The 18,816-nt window shown below is 43.8% G+C and overlaps 2 protein-coding genes across 16 annotated transcripts in view; both read right to left on the reverse strand.

The window, feature by feature from the left end:
• LOC108940073 (RNA binding protein fox-1 homolog 2-like) overlaps positions 1–8,666 on the reverse strand; it is a 37,052-nt gene extending 28,386 nt beyond the window's left edge. For 13 of the 14 annotated variants that reach the window (XR_003797164.1, XM_029246654.1, XM_029246656.1 and 10 more), the window contains exons 1-2: positions 8,157–8,408; positions 7,356–7,711 (exon numbers count right to left, since the gene is read on the reverse strand). Coding sequence is in view for 13 of the 14 variants with exons in the window: in XM_029246654.1 (XP_029102487.1) it covers positions 7,356–7,595 (240 nt within the window). In the remaining variant the exon portion in view is untranslated. Of the gene's footprint in view, positions 1–7,355; positions 7,712–8,156; positions 8,409–8,549 lie in introns of those variants that run through there. The other variant, XM_029246649.1, reaches the window with a different exon arrangement.
• A 1,971-nt stretch (positions 8,667–10,637) lies between these two features.
• Positions 10,638–18,490, reverse strand: LOC108939825 (uncharacterized). Of its 2 annotated transcripts, XM_018761463.2 has the most exons (19): positions 17,901–18,490; positions 17,659–17,817; positions 17,447–17,565; positions 16,978–17,146; positions 16,730–16,842; positions 15,858–16,641; positions 15,561–15,682; positions 15,234–15,483; positions 14,958–15,082; positions 14,782–14,881; positions 14,210–14,332; positions 13,963–14,132; positions 13,786–13,883; positions 13,364–13,491; positions 13,078–13,258; positions 12,814–12,949; positions 12,252–12,333; positions 11,720–11,767; positions 10,638–11,632 (listed from the first exon to the last, which is right to left on the reverse strand). In XM_018761463.2, exons 1-18 carry the CDS (start codon positions 18,223–18,225, stop codon positions 11,745–11,747), a joined length of 3,207 nt encoding a protein of 1,068 aa, XP_018616979.2. In that variant the 5' UTR covers positions 18,226–18,490; the 3' UTR covers positions 10,638–11,632; positions 11,720–11,744. The 2 variants fall into 2 exon arrangements, with proteins under 2 accessions (XP_018616979.2, XP_018616980.2); XM_018761464.2 differs by lacking the exon at positions 17,901–18,490 and having other exon boundaries at positions 17,659–17,887.
• Between the last annotated feature and the right edge of the window lie 326 nt (positions 18,491–18,816).

Below are 18,816 nucleotides of genomic sequence, written 5' to 3' on the forward strand. Positions count from 1 at the left end.
ATTTCCAGGAAGGCCCTTACTGCTCAAAAACACTTGCCTCTTCTTCATTAGCCATCACTGCCAGGCTGCACAAAAAACTCGAGAAACCAGACACACTTCACATGTGCCACATACACCACTGCAGTACAGGCTCTCAGCAACAGCCGTAGTCAACATCTCTAAGATGCTGCATGCACTACTGGCTTCAAGTCAAATAATTCCTACAAGACTGTGTGCGATTCAATGCCAGGTACTTTATAACACTACCCATAAGGTTAAACTGTAAGAATGATTGTGGTATCAGTTTCTCGCAACTCCTGAATCCTTTCCAGCATTTAAAAAGGGTCTTACAACACATCTTTTTCAGACCCGGTTCTCTCGTGGTCTCAGCTCTGCTCAATAAAATTGCATCGGGCCATCTGGCACGATCACGTTTGCAGTATTTCCCCATCAGACTCAATTCTAGAAGCAGCCACTCATGTAGTGTGCTGGCAAAAATGGTTGCATCAAACTGCTTTGATAATCACAAGTCTGCATCTGAAGTCTTTTGTCTGCTGAGAAACACACTTTTCACATTGATGTGTACTTTAGAGAAAATAATTTACTAGATTAATAAATCTCAATGTCTGTTTACACAATGATCTGAAATGTAACATCTCACAGTACCTGCTTAGGGTGATGCCAAGAGGGTCATTACAGCAGAAAAGACAGGAGCAGGCTCTAAGAGGCTCTAAGCAACATGCTCATACTTTGATTCCATGCTATTCTCAGTTTGGCAATAACGCTTTGCTTCAGATTCACTCTCAACGCCTGTCATGCTGTTCTGGTCTCTTAGCAAGGGCTACTTCAGTATACGCGTGTGGAGCTTGTTCAGACTGCGAGCTGCAGTCTTCTCCAAGAGCTGTCAAAGCTCATCTCTCTCACAAGCCCACACGCTCTACGCTCTGCACTCTCCCTTCTTCCTGTTCCACGTGAAATTCCCCCCCGTACCACCTCCTCATCCCTTCGTTTGACATGCTGCCTAATTGTTATTTAATTAGATTAATGCCATCTCTGGCCTCCGTCTCTCCCGTTCCCCACTCTGTCCCCTCATTTCTCACTCCAGTGAAGCCATTGTGCCAGAAAAAAAAGGGAGAAGGAAGCAAGGGGAAGGGGGCACTGGTGGGGAAACTGGCAGCGAATTTATTAATGCCAAACCACCAGAGGAAGTTCTAAACATAAAGCCCTCAACATGTCATTTAGCATGCCAACTTGGGTCACTGATGCGGCACAGTCCACAATCCTCATGATCATGAACACCACCCGACTCATGTGACATGCTGCTTCAGTTAATATCTACCGAAGTTTCATTTGTCTGCTTTCTTTACTGCTACTGGCTGAGACAATGCCATTTGTTCCCCTTGACGCGTATCCTGCACCAGATCATGTTTCTGCACCCAGGATCTGTGCCCATCTGGAGCCATTTTGTTCCATACTTCGTACTCAATTCAACCCAGGACCCAGCCTGCAACATCACATGACATCATCTGTCCTACAGCCGGCATTGTCGTTATTAACATAAATTAACACATTTGTACCATACAGGATTTTCCTGGAGTGGTGCATTTTCTCCCTCACACTGGGTTTCTTCTGGGAATATAACCAGCACAACATTTTGTAAAAACGTGCCATGCTAAATAACATAATAACATTGCCTGACTGGAAACAAACTTTGACGCCATCTGCTTCAGCGTTTAAGTTACTGAACCTGCAGTTTGAAGGCACAGCAATATAAATATTGCCAGCCTCCACATTCACATAACACTAAGGTGCTGGCCCTCCTTGGAAAAAGGGGTCCACTTCCTGCTTTTTCACTGAACAACTAGTGTTCTTACCCTGGGGTCCAAGGACACTTTGGGTGTTTCTAGATGTGCTTCAAGGAGTCCATAAAATGTATACTTGCTTTGAGAACATCACTAAATAAAAGCAACAAAAATTACAATTCTACTATCTATATAACAATTCTATATGACTATAATCAATTCTGAGTGCAATGAAGACAAATTTTTTAAGGAATGGCCAAGGACCTAGAAAAGGTTAAGCTCCGCTATATGCGATGCTTCACGTACTCTGTGTGTCCCTTTGGGAGCACTTTGTTCAGCAGCTATCACAGCTTGCACGCATTTAACCGTTAAGCACCTCACAAATGCAAACTAATCAGCAAAATGTGATAAGATTGTTTAAAGTCCTTCCAAGTTAACACAAAAATGAGATCATCATGCCAGAAAATTTAATAAAATCATACTGCAGTAATATCATTACTAAATGTCCTGGGTGTTTAAAGGCTTTCCGCAATAAACATACTAAACTGTTCAATGAGAACTTAGCAATAAACAGAGCGGTATAGATTTATACATCACATTTAAACTTTCTCATGTTCTTCCTGGAAAGCAACCGCAAAACTTCACTTTCATAAAATTCATTTGTCTGGTTCCTACAGTTTCCAGTAGGAACACATTGAGCTTTAATTTCAATGAGAAAAGTGTTTATTCACACACATACTCCGATTCCTCCTCTTGCATGGTTATGGTTAAAAATTTGAGGCATGGAAAATGCCTTTCACCAGGCAACTAGGCAGGGGGTTGGGTCTGTTAACATCTGGACTGAATTATGTCTGAAAAATTAAATAAAGGGGTAAGACCACAGTAAGAAAAAAAAATACAGCTAGACCAGCAGGAGAGGAAGAAAAAGTGAGCAAAGAAAGAGCAGAGACTTAAATAAAATTTAAAAAAAAAACCCAAGACAATGCGTCACATTTTAAGAAAATATGACTAATCCCCTTGAAGGGGGATGGGATTAGCTTACTCCACAGCCATCTACTGCCACCAAGACACACACTGCAAGTAACTGCTCCCAAACTGTGATCTCACCAGATGCAGACCACAACACTGTTCATTTGCCTTGATATTCAAAAGTATGAAGGCATTCATCAGATATGTCAAAGCCCAATCATAAGCCATCCCACTGCACTTACACAACATAAAGGCACAGATGCAAAAAAAAGGACAAAATGTTACAGGACAACTAAGCATACGACAGCCTGATGTGCTTCTTTTCTGTGCGAGGGATTTGTGCAGTACACAAACTTTAAAAATGAGCCCCATGTTAAAGCACAAGGAAGGAGATAAGCTTAATAAAGAGACCCTCTGACCAAGGGGTCGACAGACAGCAAGGAGGAAGAGGTGAAAGCAAACAGGAGGTATGGCTTGAGGAAGAAAAGGTGCTAAATAAGTGTGAGACTAGAAAAGCATGAAGTGCAATTCATACCACCACTCAAGTACAGAGTAGCTTTCGATGAACGTGCCAACAGTCTCTCCAGCATGTCATTCTTCTCTGAGTCAGTGATTTGTTTTCATAGGATTTTTCAATTACGAATTTCACTGTCTGGTAGCGCAGAAAGACCTAATATTTATCAGTAAAAGAGAAATACAACATGTAAATACAGCTATCTGCTAGCTACAAATACGCACAAGATCATTATGATCCAAGCTATAAACTTGTTATTAGCAACAGATTTGTTTTTGTTAATCCTCTTTACCCAATAAAAGCCAGATTACTGCCCTGCTTTCTTAGTCTTGAAATACTCTAAGCACATGTTCACAGTCATGTACAGACTCACCAGATAGTGAATTGGTGTATAACTAATGGAGACTCACATAATACCCTACATATACACATATCTCTTTACTGACTGAAATAACTGTTGGGTGTAAGGTTAGCCTAACTGAATGTAGCTTCAAATGTAATGTAACTGAGTCAAAGACAGAGGTTCACATGTACAATTTAAGGGACAGCGGATGACCGGGTGGGTAGAGCTCCCACCTTCCACTCAAAGGACCCAGAACCGAATACCAGTTCTTTCTGTAGCATCCTTGAACAAGGCACTTACCCTGAATTGCTCCAGTTTGAAAAGTATGCAGCTGTATAAATGAGTAAATCACTGTAAATGGCTTAAGAGACCAAGCACCAGCTAAATAAAAGCACATCTGACCAAATATCCCTGCACAAGCTCTGTGCCACTACTCTCCATCTTAATTGTACATGGAGAAAGACAAAACACCACACACTGGTTTTATATGGTTTCCTTAGTGTGCTGAATAAATAAAAATAGCTTGACATTTCCAGACACCAATCCTTGTAAAACTGCACTGACGTCAACAACCCAGCGCACACTTGCATACACTGCTGCCTAACGAGCAGTGCACACAATACACACAGTACAGACACGAACACAGTAACATTGACTGGCTCACACTGCTAACCAACCTGACATGCAAGTTATGTAAATACTTTGCGTTCTGGCTCTCTTAAGATGACTGTAGCTAGCAGGCACACTAACAATTAAGTATTATTATCATAACCCGAAGCATATCAGTTCAGGGGATCTTGCCATAGTATGAGCAAGCACTTACCCTGAAGCGCTCCAGTAAATACCTGTTTGCAAAGAACTCTATTTGTAAGCTGCCTTGGACAGAAAAAGCAACTGAGCCAACAAAAGAATTCATAATAATATGAGAATTAATATAATGACCAGAACATGCCGTCAGCTACTTTATCCTTGGAGTTGGACAGTAGGAATCTGGTTTCAGTCACAACAAAAGAGAGCACATGAAGCAAAGGGGTTTTACTGCAGCATACTGCCTTACTGAGTGCATCCTGAGTGCCCATGCTGGATCAGGCCCACTCTCCTCGATAATCATGTCAGATGAGTTGGCCTAATGCTCTATCCTAAAGGAGTTGTGATCTCGTTAGCTAAACACAAAGCCTCTTTACTGTCAACGATAGGGAAAATCAGCTCAATGAGTGGAGGGTAAACACTGAAAATGAACGCTGAAGGACTCAACAACCAGCGCTGGAACGCCAAAGCATCCAACTACAACCAGCAGCATTTCAGACTGACAAAAAAAAGCCCGTGTGTTTTTCAGAAGTACTTCAACATAAATTCTTGCTGCTGTTATTTTCCCCCTAAGGGCAAATATTTATTCTAGGGTCAGTTTTCCAAAACCTCTGATATTACACAACATTATCATATCATATCAACACACCTTTACTACCAAACTGCTTTCAGATTCTTCTTCCAACTGCAACAAAAACTTGCTGTTGCATTCTGCAGTTCCACCTAAAGCTTGTGTTTTAAGCGGTTCCCATTTAAAACTTTCAAGAGAGCAGAAGAGATCTGATATTCTTTATTAAAACACAACTGTTAATGATTCAGACTGCACATGTTAGGAGTGAGCCAGACTTATTCTTGAGTCTTTTTCTTATATAAACGTGTCCCACTGACTTCACTTCCCACATCTGACACACTATGCTCTTTTTGAACCCTTGCATTGCTGCACCATGCCACTCACCCATCCTCTGCTCCGCTCTCTTATCACCTTCAATGCCACTGCATTCTGACCCATCTGTACCAGTCAATAAGTCCCATCAGGTGCACGGCAGTGACGCACATCATACTGTTTACACACACCCATATGTAAACTGCATGTTACAAGCTGCCAATCAGAAATTTTCCCCCTTAGTAGCCAGGCTCCTCACCTCTAGGCCTTGGAGGTCATGCATCTACACAATGGTGGAGGCAGAAGTAGTGTGACTGACCCATGAAACGACAACCACACAAGCGAAACAGACATCACCATGTAAAACAAGGGTTGACAAGTGTCTGACTGGTCAGTGAAACCCAAATTCAAAACCCTCTCTCATGGACATTACAGCTCCAGCGATGGTGACCCTCACAAAAAAAACTTTTTATTATTTATTCCTTTAGCTGACACTTCTCCCCGAAGCAACATACAATGTAGAGTTACAGCATACAATTATGTACTCATTTAGACAGCTGGGTAATTTTTACTGGAGCAGTTCAGGGTAAGTACCTCACTCAAGGGTACTACAGCAAAAGCAGCAATTTGAACATGGGTCTTCTTGGTCCAAGGCAGCAGCTCTAACTACTACAACACCTGCTGCCCCCATAGTCCCCCCCTTCCTTGTATTCTCGGATCAAAGAAAGCTAGAGGCAGCACTGGAAACGTGGCAGGGAGTTTAAGACAACGAGGCAGCAGTTCTCCCATACGACTTCTATCAGATGACGCTTCCAGACGCAGAGGCGCATCTGCAATTTAAAGACACTACTTCCTGTAAACACACAACCATGCCCTACAGTATGGGATTTTCCCCAATCACCGACTCTGCTGCCATTTAGGATGCAGACGGGCCTGGTCTTTGTCTTCCTTTGCTGACCCCTCCCCCCTCTCCCTGTTCTCCTTTCCCAGCCCCCCTGCCACAGGGAAAACTGCACACATTAAAGAACCATGGTATAAGGTTACCATGTGTACGGTTACATGGTATAACTTAAACCCTCACAATCATCAATACTTAAAGCATCCCAATCATCCTCAAAGCATTAAAAAAGACTTTATGTACTGTTGAGGGGGAGGTATCAAAAAGTGGCAGCTGGTAGCATAGTGGTTAGAGCTACTGCCTTTGGACACAAAGGTCATATATTCAATTCCCACCTCCAGCTGCAGTACCCTTGAGCAAGGAACTTACCCTAAAATTGCTCCAGTAAAGTTACCCATCTCAGATCATCTGTACACAGGCGTAAATAATTCTAAGTATGTTAATACTAAGTCACTTTGGAAAAAAGTGCCAGCTAAATGAAAAAAAGTAATGCAAATGTAATGTAAACAGTATTCACACTGTCCTCTCCATGGGGCAATATGCAGTGTAAGGGTTTGGGCTATCACCTTCAAATGTGAAGGTTTCTGGGTTCAATCCAATTCCTGCTGTGTTACTCTTGACCAAGGTACTTACCCTGCATTGATACGGTAAAAATTACCTTGCTGTACAAAAGGATAAATCACTGTCAGTCACCTTGAGCGAAGGTGTCAGCTAAATGAAGGTTAGTCAAGAAGGAAGTATGTACACAGCCTGACACATGGACACGTGGCACAAGAAAACACTCGAGGGAGAGAAAAGGCAGAACTATGGACCATGGACTGGATCCCTTCCAAAAGGAATTAACCTTTGGGGAGTGTGTATTTCACAAGTCATCTCTGTACAAAGGATTGCTGAAGCGTGTTATTAAAACTCACTCCTCGACCGACGCCTCAACCCAAGAATGCAGCGTTTTAACAGCATTATGTGCGCGTGCGTTTAAGTCTCTCTGCAGCTGCTGCAGCAGCAGGGAATGGGGTCCAACCCCTGCTCATCAATATGTTTCACTCACTGCGGGGTCGTGCTGCGCACACTTTTTTAGTGTGACACTACTTGTTCAGGAAACGTGACCGCGGCTACATGTTCCGTTCCCCTCCCCTCCCCTCGGTCGCACCTGGACCCACCTGCCCGCATGCGGCGTCCATCCGCGCCCTCTTGCACTCCGCCCCCGGGGACTCGCTGAAGGGCGGCGCGGCAGCAGCGTGCGCGTCCGGCTCGGGGTCGCCCCTCTTGGTCCCGCGCCCGACCCCCGAGGAACCCCCGCCGCCGCTGGGGCTCGGGTGAAGGTCCAGGTCCCTCTCCCGGTCCATCAAACCCCGAGACACGGGCAGCATCATGGAAGCGACGTCGGCGGACATTAACATGGACAGGAGGCTCCGTCCGCAATTTTCTGTCCCGTTCGCCTCAGCTCAGCTCGGTCCCTCCGCCTCGCGCCTGCGCTCCCGCTGCCTCCGCACAGAGTCAGACACGCGCCGCTCCGCTGGGAAGCACGAGAGAAACGCCTCAGATGAGTGTCCTCGGCTCGAGCAAGGCGCGAGGCCGAGCTGAGGCGCTAGTATTGTTTCCACACGCCGCGCAACTGCATCTATCTGCCCGAAACAGCCGCCCGCGAAACCTCTCCCGGGCCTTCACACGTATGCATCGTAAAATATCATTACGTACTATAACATACGTCCGTGCCCACTATATCACTTATTAATTAGCCTGAGTGCTAATGGCGAATCTGTATGATGTCAGCGCAGTAAGCGCCTCGGTCACGGTATCGCCAAACTGTGTCGTAGAGGTGGCCAAAATGTAGTTAAATAATGGTTTTATTTCCCCACTTTTTCTGTTTACGCATACTAACGAGTTAATGTACTAACAAACTCGCTCAGCCATCCCACCGCGCCTAAAGCGAAATATCGCAGGAAAACACCATGTCCTACCTCTGCGACATGTTCCACATTATTTTCTTGTCAGGGTTTCTCTCCGTTTCCGAACCGCCGACCGCGGGACCGAGCTGGATCGATACGGATCGATACCGTGAATGCGACTCCCTTCTAGCCCACAACACACAAAGGAACGTCCTTCTCGCGCTCGCTCGCTCTCTTTCTTTCTCCCTCCCTCGTGCCGTTTCTTACAACGTTTCCTCCGGGCACCCGCTCAGCGCGCGCCACCTCCTCCTCCTCCTTCTACTCCCCTCCACGCGCTCCACTGTATCCCTCTTTCCTCTTCCTACTTCCACCCGCCCTCTGTGTCTGTCCGCGCGCTTCCCTCCTCCCTCAACCGTATGCGCAAAAGGGCTTTAACGTCGGTCACACTTTAAAAATACAACTTACCTACTATACATTCACATTATGCATCTTTTAACGTACCGCGCGCTGCGCCACACTGCGGTTTTACAGCTGTTCGTTGTTACAAATCGTGGGTTGTTTTTCACTATCGGCCACTAGATGTTCGTTCCCCCAGAGAGATGCGCAATCTAGCCTGTAGGGGGCGCTATACTTCACTCCTCCGCCGTTCCCGGAGTGCGGTGAGACAGGGCAATTAACATGGTGCTGGAGTGTTTCCTTACTGCTACCAGCGGGGTTGGGCTCTGACTGGGGGTGTCGTGGCGGGTGTTGACTGAGCTCGGCTTCCTCAGTTCTCAGGCCGCAGAGCGAGAGGGACAAGGAACCGCAATAAACACACGTGTGGATCAACCGTTTACTGATTTTTATTAATACAGTAGAAATAGTACCGGTGTAACAAGACTTGTGAAAAGGTAAAGTACAGTAACCCGTACCATGATACTCCAGTCTTGGTATTTCAGCGACCTCTGGTGGCCATTGATAATATTGTTCCTACAGGTTTTCTCGCTTAAATGTTCTAAGGTTTAAAATAAATTCAATTTCCCTTGAAGTACATGGAAAAAGTGACTCGAAACAGGTATATTAGAGCTACATTACACAACGTAATTTGGTAATCATAGGTTAAAATGACAAGGACTAGTAATGTCCACTAATGACCATAATATCAAAAACTGAGTTTTGTACAATGGATATGGGGGGGAAACACAACTTTCCTTCCATTAGAGACTGGCATAAAACTCAAACATCAGACCTGCCAAACTAAGCAGAACACACCACAGAAATCTCTTCTGCTTCCCTTCTACTGGACTTTGTTTGGCTTCCTAGTAAATCACAGGCTTTAAGGAGCATGCTACTGAACCGTGAAGATGTTTCTCCTTTGAGGTACAATGGTCTGTTCCCCTTAATTGGCCTGTTAACTTATAATTCTGGTATATTTTTCATGCGACTAAAATATTTGTCCCAAATGTTAAAAGTCTGAGTAATGCTGAGTGCAACAGACAATAGTGTCACTGTATGTGCTGCCAAGTCCTACTTGGAAACCAGGAGTTTCATATAGCCCAGGCAGAGCAATGGAGAGCAGGACAAGCAACATTTCTACCTAGACAAGGCATGAAATGGCAGTGCTCTCTTTTGCAGGCTAACACCGTAAGCTGTGATACATTTCCCATCTCATCTGAAAGAGCTTTATGTTAGACTTTTCAAAGATTTATTCTGAGGGATCCTTTTAATACCTCTATCATATAAACTTCAGCTGAATATATGCTTTTTAAAATGTATATAGATGTGTTTGCACTGCAGTTCTTAAAGAAACTGAGGTGGTCCACCATCGCCACAGAAAGTTTTAAGTGACAAGTTGGACTAGATTTAAGGTAAATAACACTTTAACAGAAGAGTCAGACATCCTTACATTAAAAGCAAGAAAACAGCAGCCGGCTGAGCTGCTAGTGAATTTTTTTTTTTTTTTTCTTAAAACAAATCTTTAGGGACCACCGATTGCTAGATTAAAGAAAAAGGTGATGCATTTCATAACAGTAGTGTCCTTCTGCACCCCTCAACACACACAACCTCTGAAAGATGTTTAATGTAGTCTACCTTCTGTAAAATTATAGTGAATATATAACTTTAGAAAAGGGGATGTGTAAATATAGTGAAAGCTGATGCTTATATCAGCACATATGACCCTGCATCATCAGGTGACAGAAGTGTGTAGATTATGCTGGCAGAACATACAGCCTTTCCCCACAACAGTGGTCACTGTGAGCACAGTAAGAAATAAAGCAGGGGACACTGAAGTGAGCAAGAATGCTAGGCTGTCCTCAAGTGATACACAACACTCGAAGGGAGAGAAACAAGTACATATTAATGTTTGTAGGGAGGCCCTATCCACATGTTTAACTGCCTTTGCAACAGGCTCAATGCTATGTGAGGAAGTCTGGAGCCTGGAGGAAGGTTGCTTAATAGGTTTCACAGCAGGCTTGACACAGGATGGCACGAAGACACACTCGTGCAGAGAAAGCGTGGGCTGAGTTTGGTTCCAAACTTGGAAATTCCTATTTTGCACTGAACAAATGTACAAAATGCCAAAAAATGAAGTGCATTCTGGCTTCAAGTTTAATAGCTACAGGAACATGCTTCATTACACAAGGAACACCATCTACTTTAAGTCTATGATGCCCATGTATTAACATGATTAAAAGTGGTATAACATTTTAACAAACAAAGTCACATGATTTATAACCCTTTAATCCATTTATATGGCTGAAAGTGTTATGGTAGCAGGTTACATGTCTGTGCTGTTGGTGCACTACTGACCTTGGCTGAACAGTCATGGAGATAATTTGGTTCAATTATGAGCTATAAAAACCATCCCATTCGGGTAGGTCTTCAAAACCTGCCATTAGCTCCCCAGCCACTCACTGAGGGGTTAAAAATAGAAGTTGATGTGCCTTAAGTCCACACTGCAGTCTCAACCACTCGAGACCAGCTGGTATTCAAAGCTTGTATGATTGCAATGGTTTATCCTTAAATGATTAACCACTTCATGTTTATCTTTGTTTCACTCCAAAACGTAATGAGTGTTTAGCAGCTCAGATTGAATACCAGTCTGAATGAGGAAGCCTGCTTGCTGCTAATCCCAGACCTGCCTCAAAGAATTTAAAAGTGTTTGCAGATGGGGGATAAAGTTTACTGCCCTCTGCAGGGTATGGGAAAAGTAAGGCAGGCAAATGGGTAACATTTCATCAAACTGCTCAGACACAGAAGAAAAGTAGGACACAGTAACTGTCAGTTATCAACATTTAGTTCAGGCTGACATGAAGCTACCACTCAAAATCAACCATTTCTACAAAAAAAAGTCAAGCTTTGTTTCTTGCAACTTCAACTGTCATCCATATCACTGTCCAGTTGGATTAGTAAGTGGAATTTCTGAATGTGCCTGACAGTGAAGTAGGTTCTGCATCGACACCCATCACGTTCTGTTAAGACCAATAAAATTAAAAAGGGTTGAACAGTAAGTAGGAAGGGAATGAGCAAGACTGATTTCCACCACATTTGTAGAAAACATGTTGAGCCTGCCAACAAAAGGAAGAGGTTAATCCAGCAAAGCTCTGTGCCTTTCTACATTACATCCCTGTAGCCAAAGTTACTGACCGCCTTACCCGTCAGGGCCACGCAGTTGACCATTTAAGACTTAATTGAAGCCAAGGCTGGAAGAGAAGAAAAAAAAAATTTCTGCATGCATTAATGTTTACTGTTCAGGGGGTAGTCACATTTATTCATTCAGCAGATGCTTCTCTCCAAAGAGACATACAATAACTAGTGTTTAGCTGACAGCTTTGTCAGAGGGATCTCACTGCTTAAAATGCAATTATTCATCTATTTATACAGCAATGTAATATCTTTCTTGCACACATACTATGGGTAATTTAGAGTCACTAGCCAAAATGAAGCACCTTTCGATTGTGGGATGACATTCACATGAAGAGAACATGCAGGCTGAGCAGGATTTGGTCAGTCTAGGTGCTGTGAGGCACAAGCACTACCTACTGTGCCACTATGTGGCATGTGCAAGTTTAGTTAGATCTGCTCTTTCAGAAGTTTGGTGCTGCTATTCCAGTCCAAGCCTTTCCAGGATATTTTAGTTAAGCACTAATAAAAGAAAAGTGACAGCACCCTTGTGGCTTCACATACATTGTTCCCCACCAGTAAAGCAGCCTTCCACACAGGGGCCTTCAGAAGGTGAGCAAACTTCAGTAGAACACATGAAGTAGATCTGTTAGACACAGGCAGAAAAGGGTGTTAATTCCTTGCTTGTCACTAATGCTTACCTGACATTCACTTTTATTCATCTGGCACATGCTTTTCTCCAAAGAAACAGTACAGCTTGAAAGTATGGTCCTTAATTGACAGTTATACAATAAATTCATTCATATTCTATTATTTAGACACCCAATTCTATGTACCCATTTGGTTTAACCAATGCAACTCACGGTTGCAATTTTTGCACCTGCACTGCAATTTTTCCCCCACTACAGGCAGTATTTCCCTGTAAACCAACATATGGAATTACATCTATATCAGTTGAGGAAGACTAAGAATTTAGTGGTAAAACTAAGAAACAAGGATTTCACATGCTTTCAACCAATACTGTACGTGCCTCGGAAACAAAAAAAAAAAAAAAAAAAAAAAAAAAAAAAAAGTTAACCGAAAGATTTGGATGCAGACAAGACTTGAGCAGCCCAAGGTAGTTCACCTCTTCATCTAACTGAGTATGGCCATCAGGAGCAAGAAACTGGAACGTAGTAATTGTAAACCTCTTAGTCTGGCTTGGGACAGGTGCAGGAGGTGGTAAGGGTTGCTTTGGGGCCAAATCCAGGCGGTTTGGACATCTAGAAGTATGTAGTAATTAGACTGCTGCTTCCAAGCTGGAAAAAAAGACTATTCCACTGTTCATCATGAAGTCTTGCAGTACTACCCTGTAAGAGGCTAGTCTTTTAAAAAGACTAAAACAGCTCACCCATCATAGATGAGCACCCAAGTGGCCTGCGCTGAGCGGGGATAAGCCAAGCAGTAGTGAACCAGCAAAACCAAATTAGGATCTGGGGGATTCAGTAGTCGCACCTCAAGGTGCAGCGGCTTCCCCAGAAGCAAGCGAAGGGGACGGTGATACTGGGGGTAAAAGCTTGTGTAATGCTCATCTGCAGGGTAACAACCACAAATGGGCTGCAAGTCATTTGTTTTGGTTAAAAAACATGTTACATTTCTAAGACAAATTAATACTGGACAGAAGTCAAGTAAGGTACCTGTTGCAATCCTTAGTTGCACACCAAATGTCCCATGAGCCTGAATGGATGGGCCCAACGATGGAGTCTTCACTAGGTAGCCCACAGTGACTCGAGAACCAGGAACAAACCTGCACTCTACCAGTAGTCTAGGGGCATGTAGAGAGCAGCTACTAATACATCATGTTCAAATGCCATAAATTTTCAGAAATGAGGAAAAAAGTACTGTGCACTCACAATTCCAAACAAATTAAGTATAGGCTTACAATTTAAAATCATTACATTATACAAGCTATGGGGTTGCCTGTTGATTAATTACTACTTAACATTCACACAGGGCAATTTAATGTCATGTTTCTATATGAAACTGAATTGTTCTAGTATGAATGTAATTAAAGTGCAAGTACCTTGACCAAAAGTGGTAATAAGCAGATATGCTATACCTTAAAGGAGAGTCCCTGGTGATTGTGCCATAGCCTAGCGTAATTGAGCGGACAATATTCAGGATCTCAAGCATGTAGACCACTGTCTGGCCAATCTCCTGTCCACAGAGGCATCTGTCAACATCACTTCTTGTTATGAAGACAAGATGAAGCAAATGGCAACAAGAGGATGCTTACATATCTGTGGGCCCCACATCCTACCAAAGGAATCTTGAACAAGGCAAAGTTGGGGGTAACCTTCTGGGGAGTGCAGGAGTTGTTACTAGCCACAAACAGTGAGGCAGGATTCAGGGGAGGGTCCATGATAGATGCAGGTACAGAGAAGACAAAATGGTCCACTGTGCATTCTGAAAGACATACACAACCCAGTATCCCATACAGTTCACAGTATCCCAACCCACCAAAGCTGTGTTGACAGACTAACCATCCATGGGATAGAAACAGGTTCCAGAGCTGGAAGAGAAGCAACAGCCCAGGGAATCGCACTCTTTCCGAGAGCAAGACTCAGGACCACATGGAATGCGTTTCTCAATGGGGAAGCTGCACTCTGTGGGCAGAACAGAATATTAAGGTGTGTGTATGAGGGGGAGAGAAAAGTAGAACACTGTAACAAGATAGCTGCTTCACTTAGTAACATAAAATTAAGTGCCACAAATTGCTGTGGCATTCAAATGTCCATTTTCAGTTATACTTTATCTAGAACTAGACTCTCAATGTATAAAAAAAAATTTTGATCTGAGTTGAATTAGTGTTCTCACTAGAACGCACGTCATTTATCAAAAGAGGTGTATAAAACTTTGTACAATGGATAAGATTTATACTACAGTTCAAAACTGCATCTGATCTGAATTTCAGGAAACTATCTACAGTGTACAGATTGTAGACAACTTGTTTACATAATTGTAGGCCTAAACTCTTATGCAAGACTGCATTACTACAGTTTAAGTTAAAGCCAAACCCAGCCAACAATTACAGTACCACCTTGTGACCCCTTACCTTGTTTTGTGATGAGTGAGTGGACTGGGCAAGATAAAACTGACTCTTCTTCCTGACCATCCTGAGTCTGAAACCTCAGATGAATTCTGTACTCATTTCCCTATTACAGCCAATGATTAGTTACAAACCATGCTTTATTTATGAACATATTTATATATAATATTTATATTACAGACCTGAAGTGTCATGTGACAAGAGTTGAAGGGTAGAACAAGTATATTGATACCACCCTTTCCCTTGTTAACATTATACCCACATTGCTTGGGGGCATCCTTTACACGAACTGCACCACCACTGACATCTGTATTAGAGGTCAAGTGAAGAATTAAAATTTAAGTGCAACTGATGCTTTATTACATGCACCTCATGTTATTCTGACTACAGTCATCCAAAATACACTTCCTGTTCATCATTGGCTGATGTGGAGTATTACACTATACACATTTACTTACCTTTTATACTTATACTCCAAATGGGTCCTGGGGGCAGTTCTACACGCATATTATTTGCAGAACAGAAAACTGTAGGGCTTAAGAATGGGGGAGGTTTAAGTGGGGAAGGTTCAATAGGGGTCTGGATAGGAGGATGCGTAGGCACAGATGGCACATTAAGTGGCGATGGGGTGGGACACCGCAGCTCCAAAGTCCGATATCGTCCAAGGATGGCATCCCAGAACATCAGAAGGAAGGAGCGTACAGATGGCTAGGAGAAGACACCCGTGACCGTTCAGTACATGAGACTGAGAGAAGCTGTCGGCATCTGCTCTTTGATCAACTCACCAGGTTACGAGTGTGACAAGCTGGGAGGGGGGTAGATAGGATTACTCCTCTTGTGCCACTTATTAATTTGTAAGCACAGGATGGAGGGACTGTGCTAATCGGTACCCAGTTGTTATTTGGACCTGAAACAGATGCAAGTCATTCAGACCTTTACCCATGACACATTTTCCATATTTTGTACCAGTTTGTTAGATTTAATCACATTAACACTGCTGTCCATTTAACAATCACAACTTGCAATATCAGTTAGTGCATATCAAATGGCTAAAATCTCAAAGAAATACACCGAATACCTACCCATTACTCTGAGGGAGTCCGGGTGGGCAGAAGGGAGCTTGACAGTCATTATGTTAGTCAAGCATGTAAGAGAGGGCATGACTTCTGTCTGAGGCCTGTTGGGAATTGGTGTTGACAAGGATTGCGAAGGGAAAGAATGACCTGTGCAGTCAGGGTAGGATGCAGGGACCTGTTGTGGATATTGGACATAATCACCATGCAGGCCATGGGGGCTTGTAGGTCGGCAGACTTTGGGAATATAAGGTCTGTAGCCCAAGGTAGTAGAAGGCTCAGTTGTGGGGGTAGGTGGAATATAACCCAGCACTGCAAGAGGCTTAGCTGTAGTGGGAACAGGAGGACTAGCAGCTGATGCAGAGGGTGGAACAGCAGGAGGATGAAAGTATGGATAGAACATAGGCAACATATGATGATAGTGTGGGGAGGCAAGAATACTCATCAAAAGATGTGGGTAGAACATATGCATCATGGGAAAGTAGTGATGTTTGCTAGGAAGGTGAGGTATATCTACAGGGTAAGCACCCAATGGAAGGGGAGCAGGAAGACTGGAAGTTTGCCGAGGAGTCAAACCGGGATGCTTAGCCACTGGATCAGGTATAGGCCTCATAGGGTAAAAGTAAGAAAATTCCAAAGACTGAGTGGAATGAGCTGTGGGAGCAGGAGTTGAGGGATGAGGTGGCTGGTAATTAAACGCAAAATATTGAGGGAACTGAGTATTTGTGGTGGCTGTGCAGGAAATGATTTGTTCACTCCCATTCCAAAGTACAGAGACTGTATGCACACCATCCTAAGAAAGAGAAAAATATTTAGAATGGAAGAGTAAGTTTGTCCATAAGTTTCACACTGACAGGGCTTACCTATGCAGTACTGCTCACCTTAAGAGGCAGGTCACAGAGAGAGTAAGGGAGATACAGGACCACCTCACCTGGAGAAGCCTCTATACGATATACACATTGTGCAGACATGGAAGGCACCCATTTGCCGTTCACTAAAGGGAGCAAGAAAGAGTTAGAGGAGCAGTTCGGCACAGGATGCCACACTTCAGTCGACTAAAAGCAACCAGGAACTGATGGTCCAACTTAAGATTCACTCCAACTGTCAAAAAAGCCCCCCCAACACTTACACTTTATCCAAAGCTTGTTTGCTTCAACCTGCTGTCCTTTAATCTTCAGAGACATGCCTAAAGGCAAGCAACTGACAGACACATGACTGCGTGGGAGGGCTGACTTAACAGGACAGGCCACCTTGACCGGAGTCCCCCACCAAAGCAGTGGCAAGATATAGTTGTCATTCTGAAAGATGACAGGTGAGGCCCAGTTAAGAGCATGTGCCCTTTCCAAACAAACATCTGTCATCACATTCAGTTTGCTTGGAGTATTGGTGTTACTACTTCTCAGGTACTGGGTGACCAAAAATTCTATGTAAAAACCATACTCAGGGAAGTTACAGGTTTGCTTGAAACTATTGATACCTCCCTCCAAGCCCTTGCTGTATGGCCTGAACTACAGTCTCATTCAGAACAGTATCTAAAGATGAAATTAGAAGGATAACAATAACAAGAGCAAAGTAAAGTGGAAATCTGAGCACCGCACCTCCTTCAGAACATGGCATCCATCATAGGGAGCCTTCAAGACAAGGTCTTGCCACGTGATCTTCACAGAGTAGCCACAGTTAGAAGGCAGCTCAAAGAAAGAAATGGGAGGCCCATTCTCTAGAGAATCAGTGGAATTAAAAATCAATAAGCACATGGGTACTCCTGCTTTATTGCTGCCATTACATGCCAGGTAGTTCCACCATGACATACCCCTGGCTATTAAGAGGTGTGTGTTTCCTCTCCCTCTTGCAGTGACCGTCATCACGTTGCTCCCACACTCCACCACCGGCCTCATGTCCTCCCACTCACGAGGAATGTGTGGTTGAGGACCCCCAGCTGTGCCTCTCTTGTCCCTGTCCCGCCTCAGCCCTGAGTGATGAGGCAGATAGTGATGGGTGGTGCCCATGGCGCTCAAGGTGTGCAGCAAAACATAACATTCAAAAACGCGTCACCTTCGCTCAAGTACTCAGGAGTCGGTGCAGCGTTGTATCTGGACGAGGTGTCGGTGTGTGGGCGCGCACGGCTACTCGTCTCAAGCCAGTCTCGTGCGAGATCCGCAGCGCCCGCACTTTCCCGCGTCTTCTCAAGCTGGCGCCATTTCCAGAACGTTCCCAGGCGCGAGCTCGTGTCCGCGAGCCAACCTTCCACACCGACGGCGCCTTTTCCCGGCGCGTCGGACAAGTCATTTGTATCCGCACCGCGACATGGGCGGAAAGTGCAGAACGTGATACCGACTGTAAATATTAGTAAAACCGTTCCTTCTTCTCTACAAAACATTGCAAGTTAGAAATTCGCCCAAAGTTAAGTAACTACAGGAGGCGTCATGGACGTAATGGGGGGCAAACCTCAGTGAGAAGGAACAGCCTCCGCGCGCCTATATGCTTTACGAGTCTCGCTGGGAGAGACCAATCCAGTCTTGTGACGTTCTGCATTTTCACGCGTTTTAAACGTCGCGTTCGAACACACTAAAAGCTATGTTTGCAAGATATCAGATTAATCTGTCTAAAAAAAAAAAAAACTCAGTATTGACACGGGTTTTGGAAATCAGTATCACGCACCCCTTTTCAGGGTTTATGTAACTCGTGCAAATATTATAGAATTAACAATTAGCAAGCGTGCAACCGAAACAACGAGCAGTTGCCTTTTAAAAGTTTTATTTTTCATTTTAGGCATAATTTACATTTAGGTTAGTTACAACAACGCCGAAATAAGTAAGGAACACAAGTTGCAAGTTAAGGAATTGCATGCTTCACAGAAAACTATTTCAAAAAAGGAGTTTCAAGACCCACGAGGTCTGATTATGAAATCTTGGGAAAAGTATAAGTGAACGTACCGTAGCTGTATAAAAAGAGAAAGGGGAGAGAAAGC

This window comes from Scleropages formosus, chromosome 20 (genome assembly GCF_900964775.1).
Source record: "Scleropages formosus chromosome 20, fSclFor1.1, whole genome shotgun sequence".
Classification (NCBI taxonomy): domain Eukaryota; kingdom Metazoa; phylum Chordata; class Actinopteri; order Osteoglossiformes; family Osteoglossidae; genus Scleropages; species Scleropages formosus.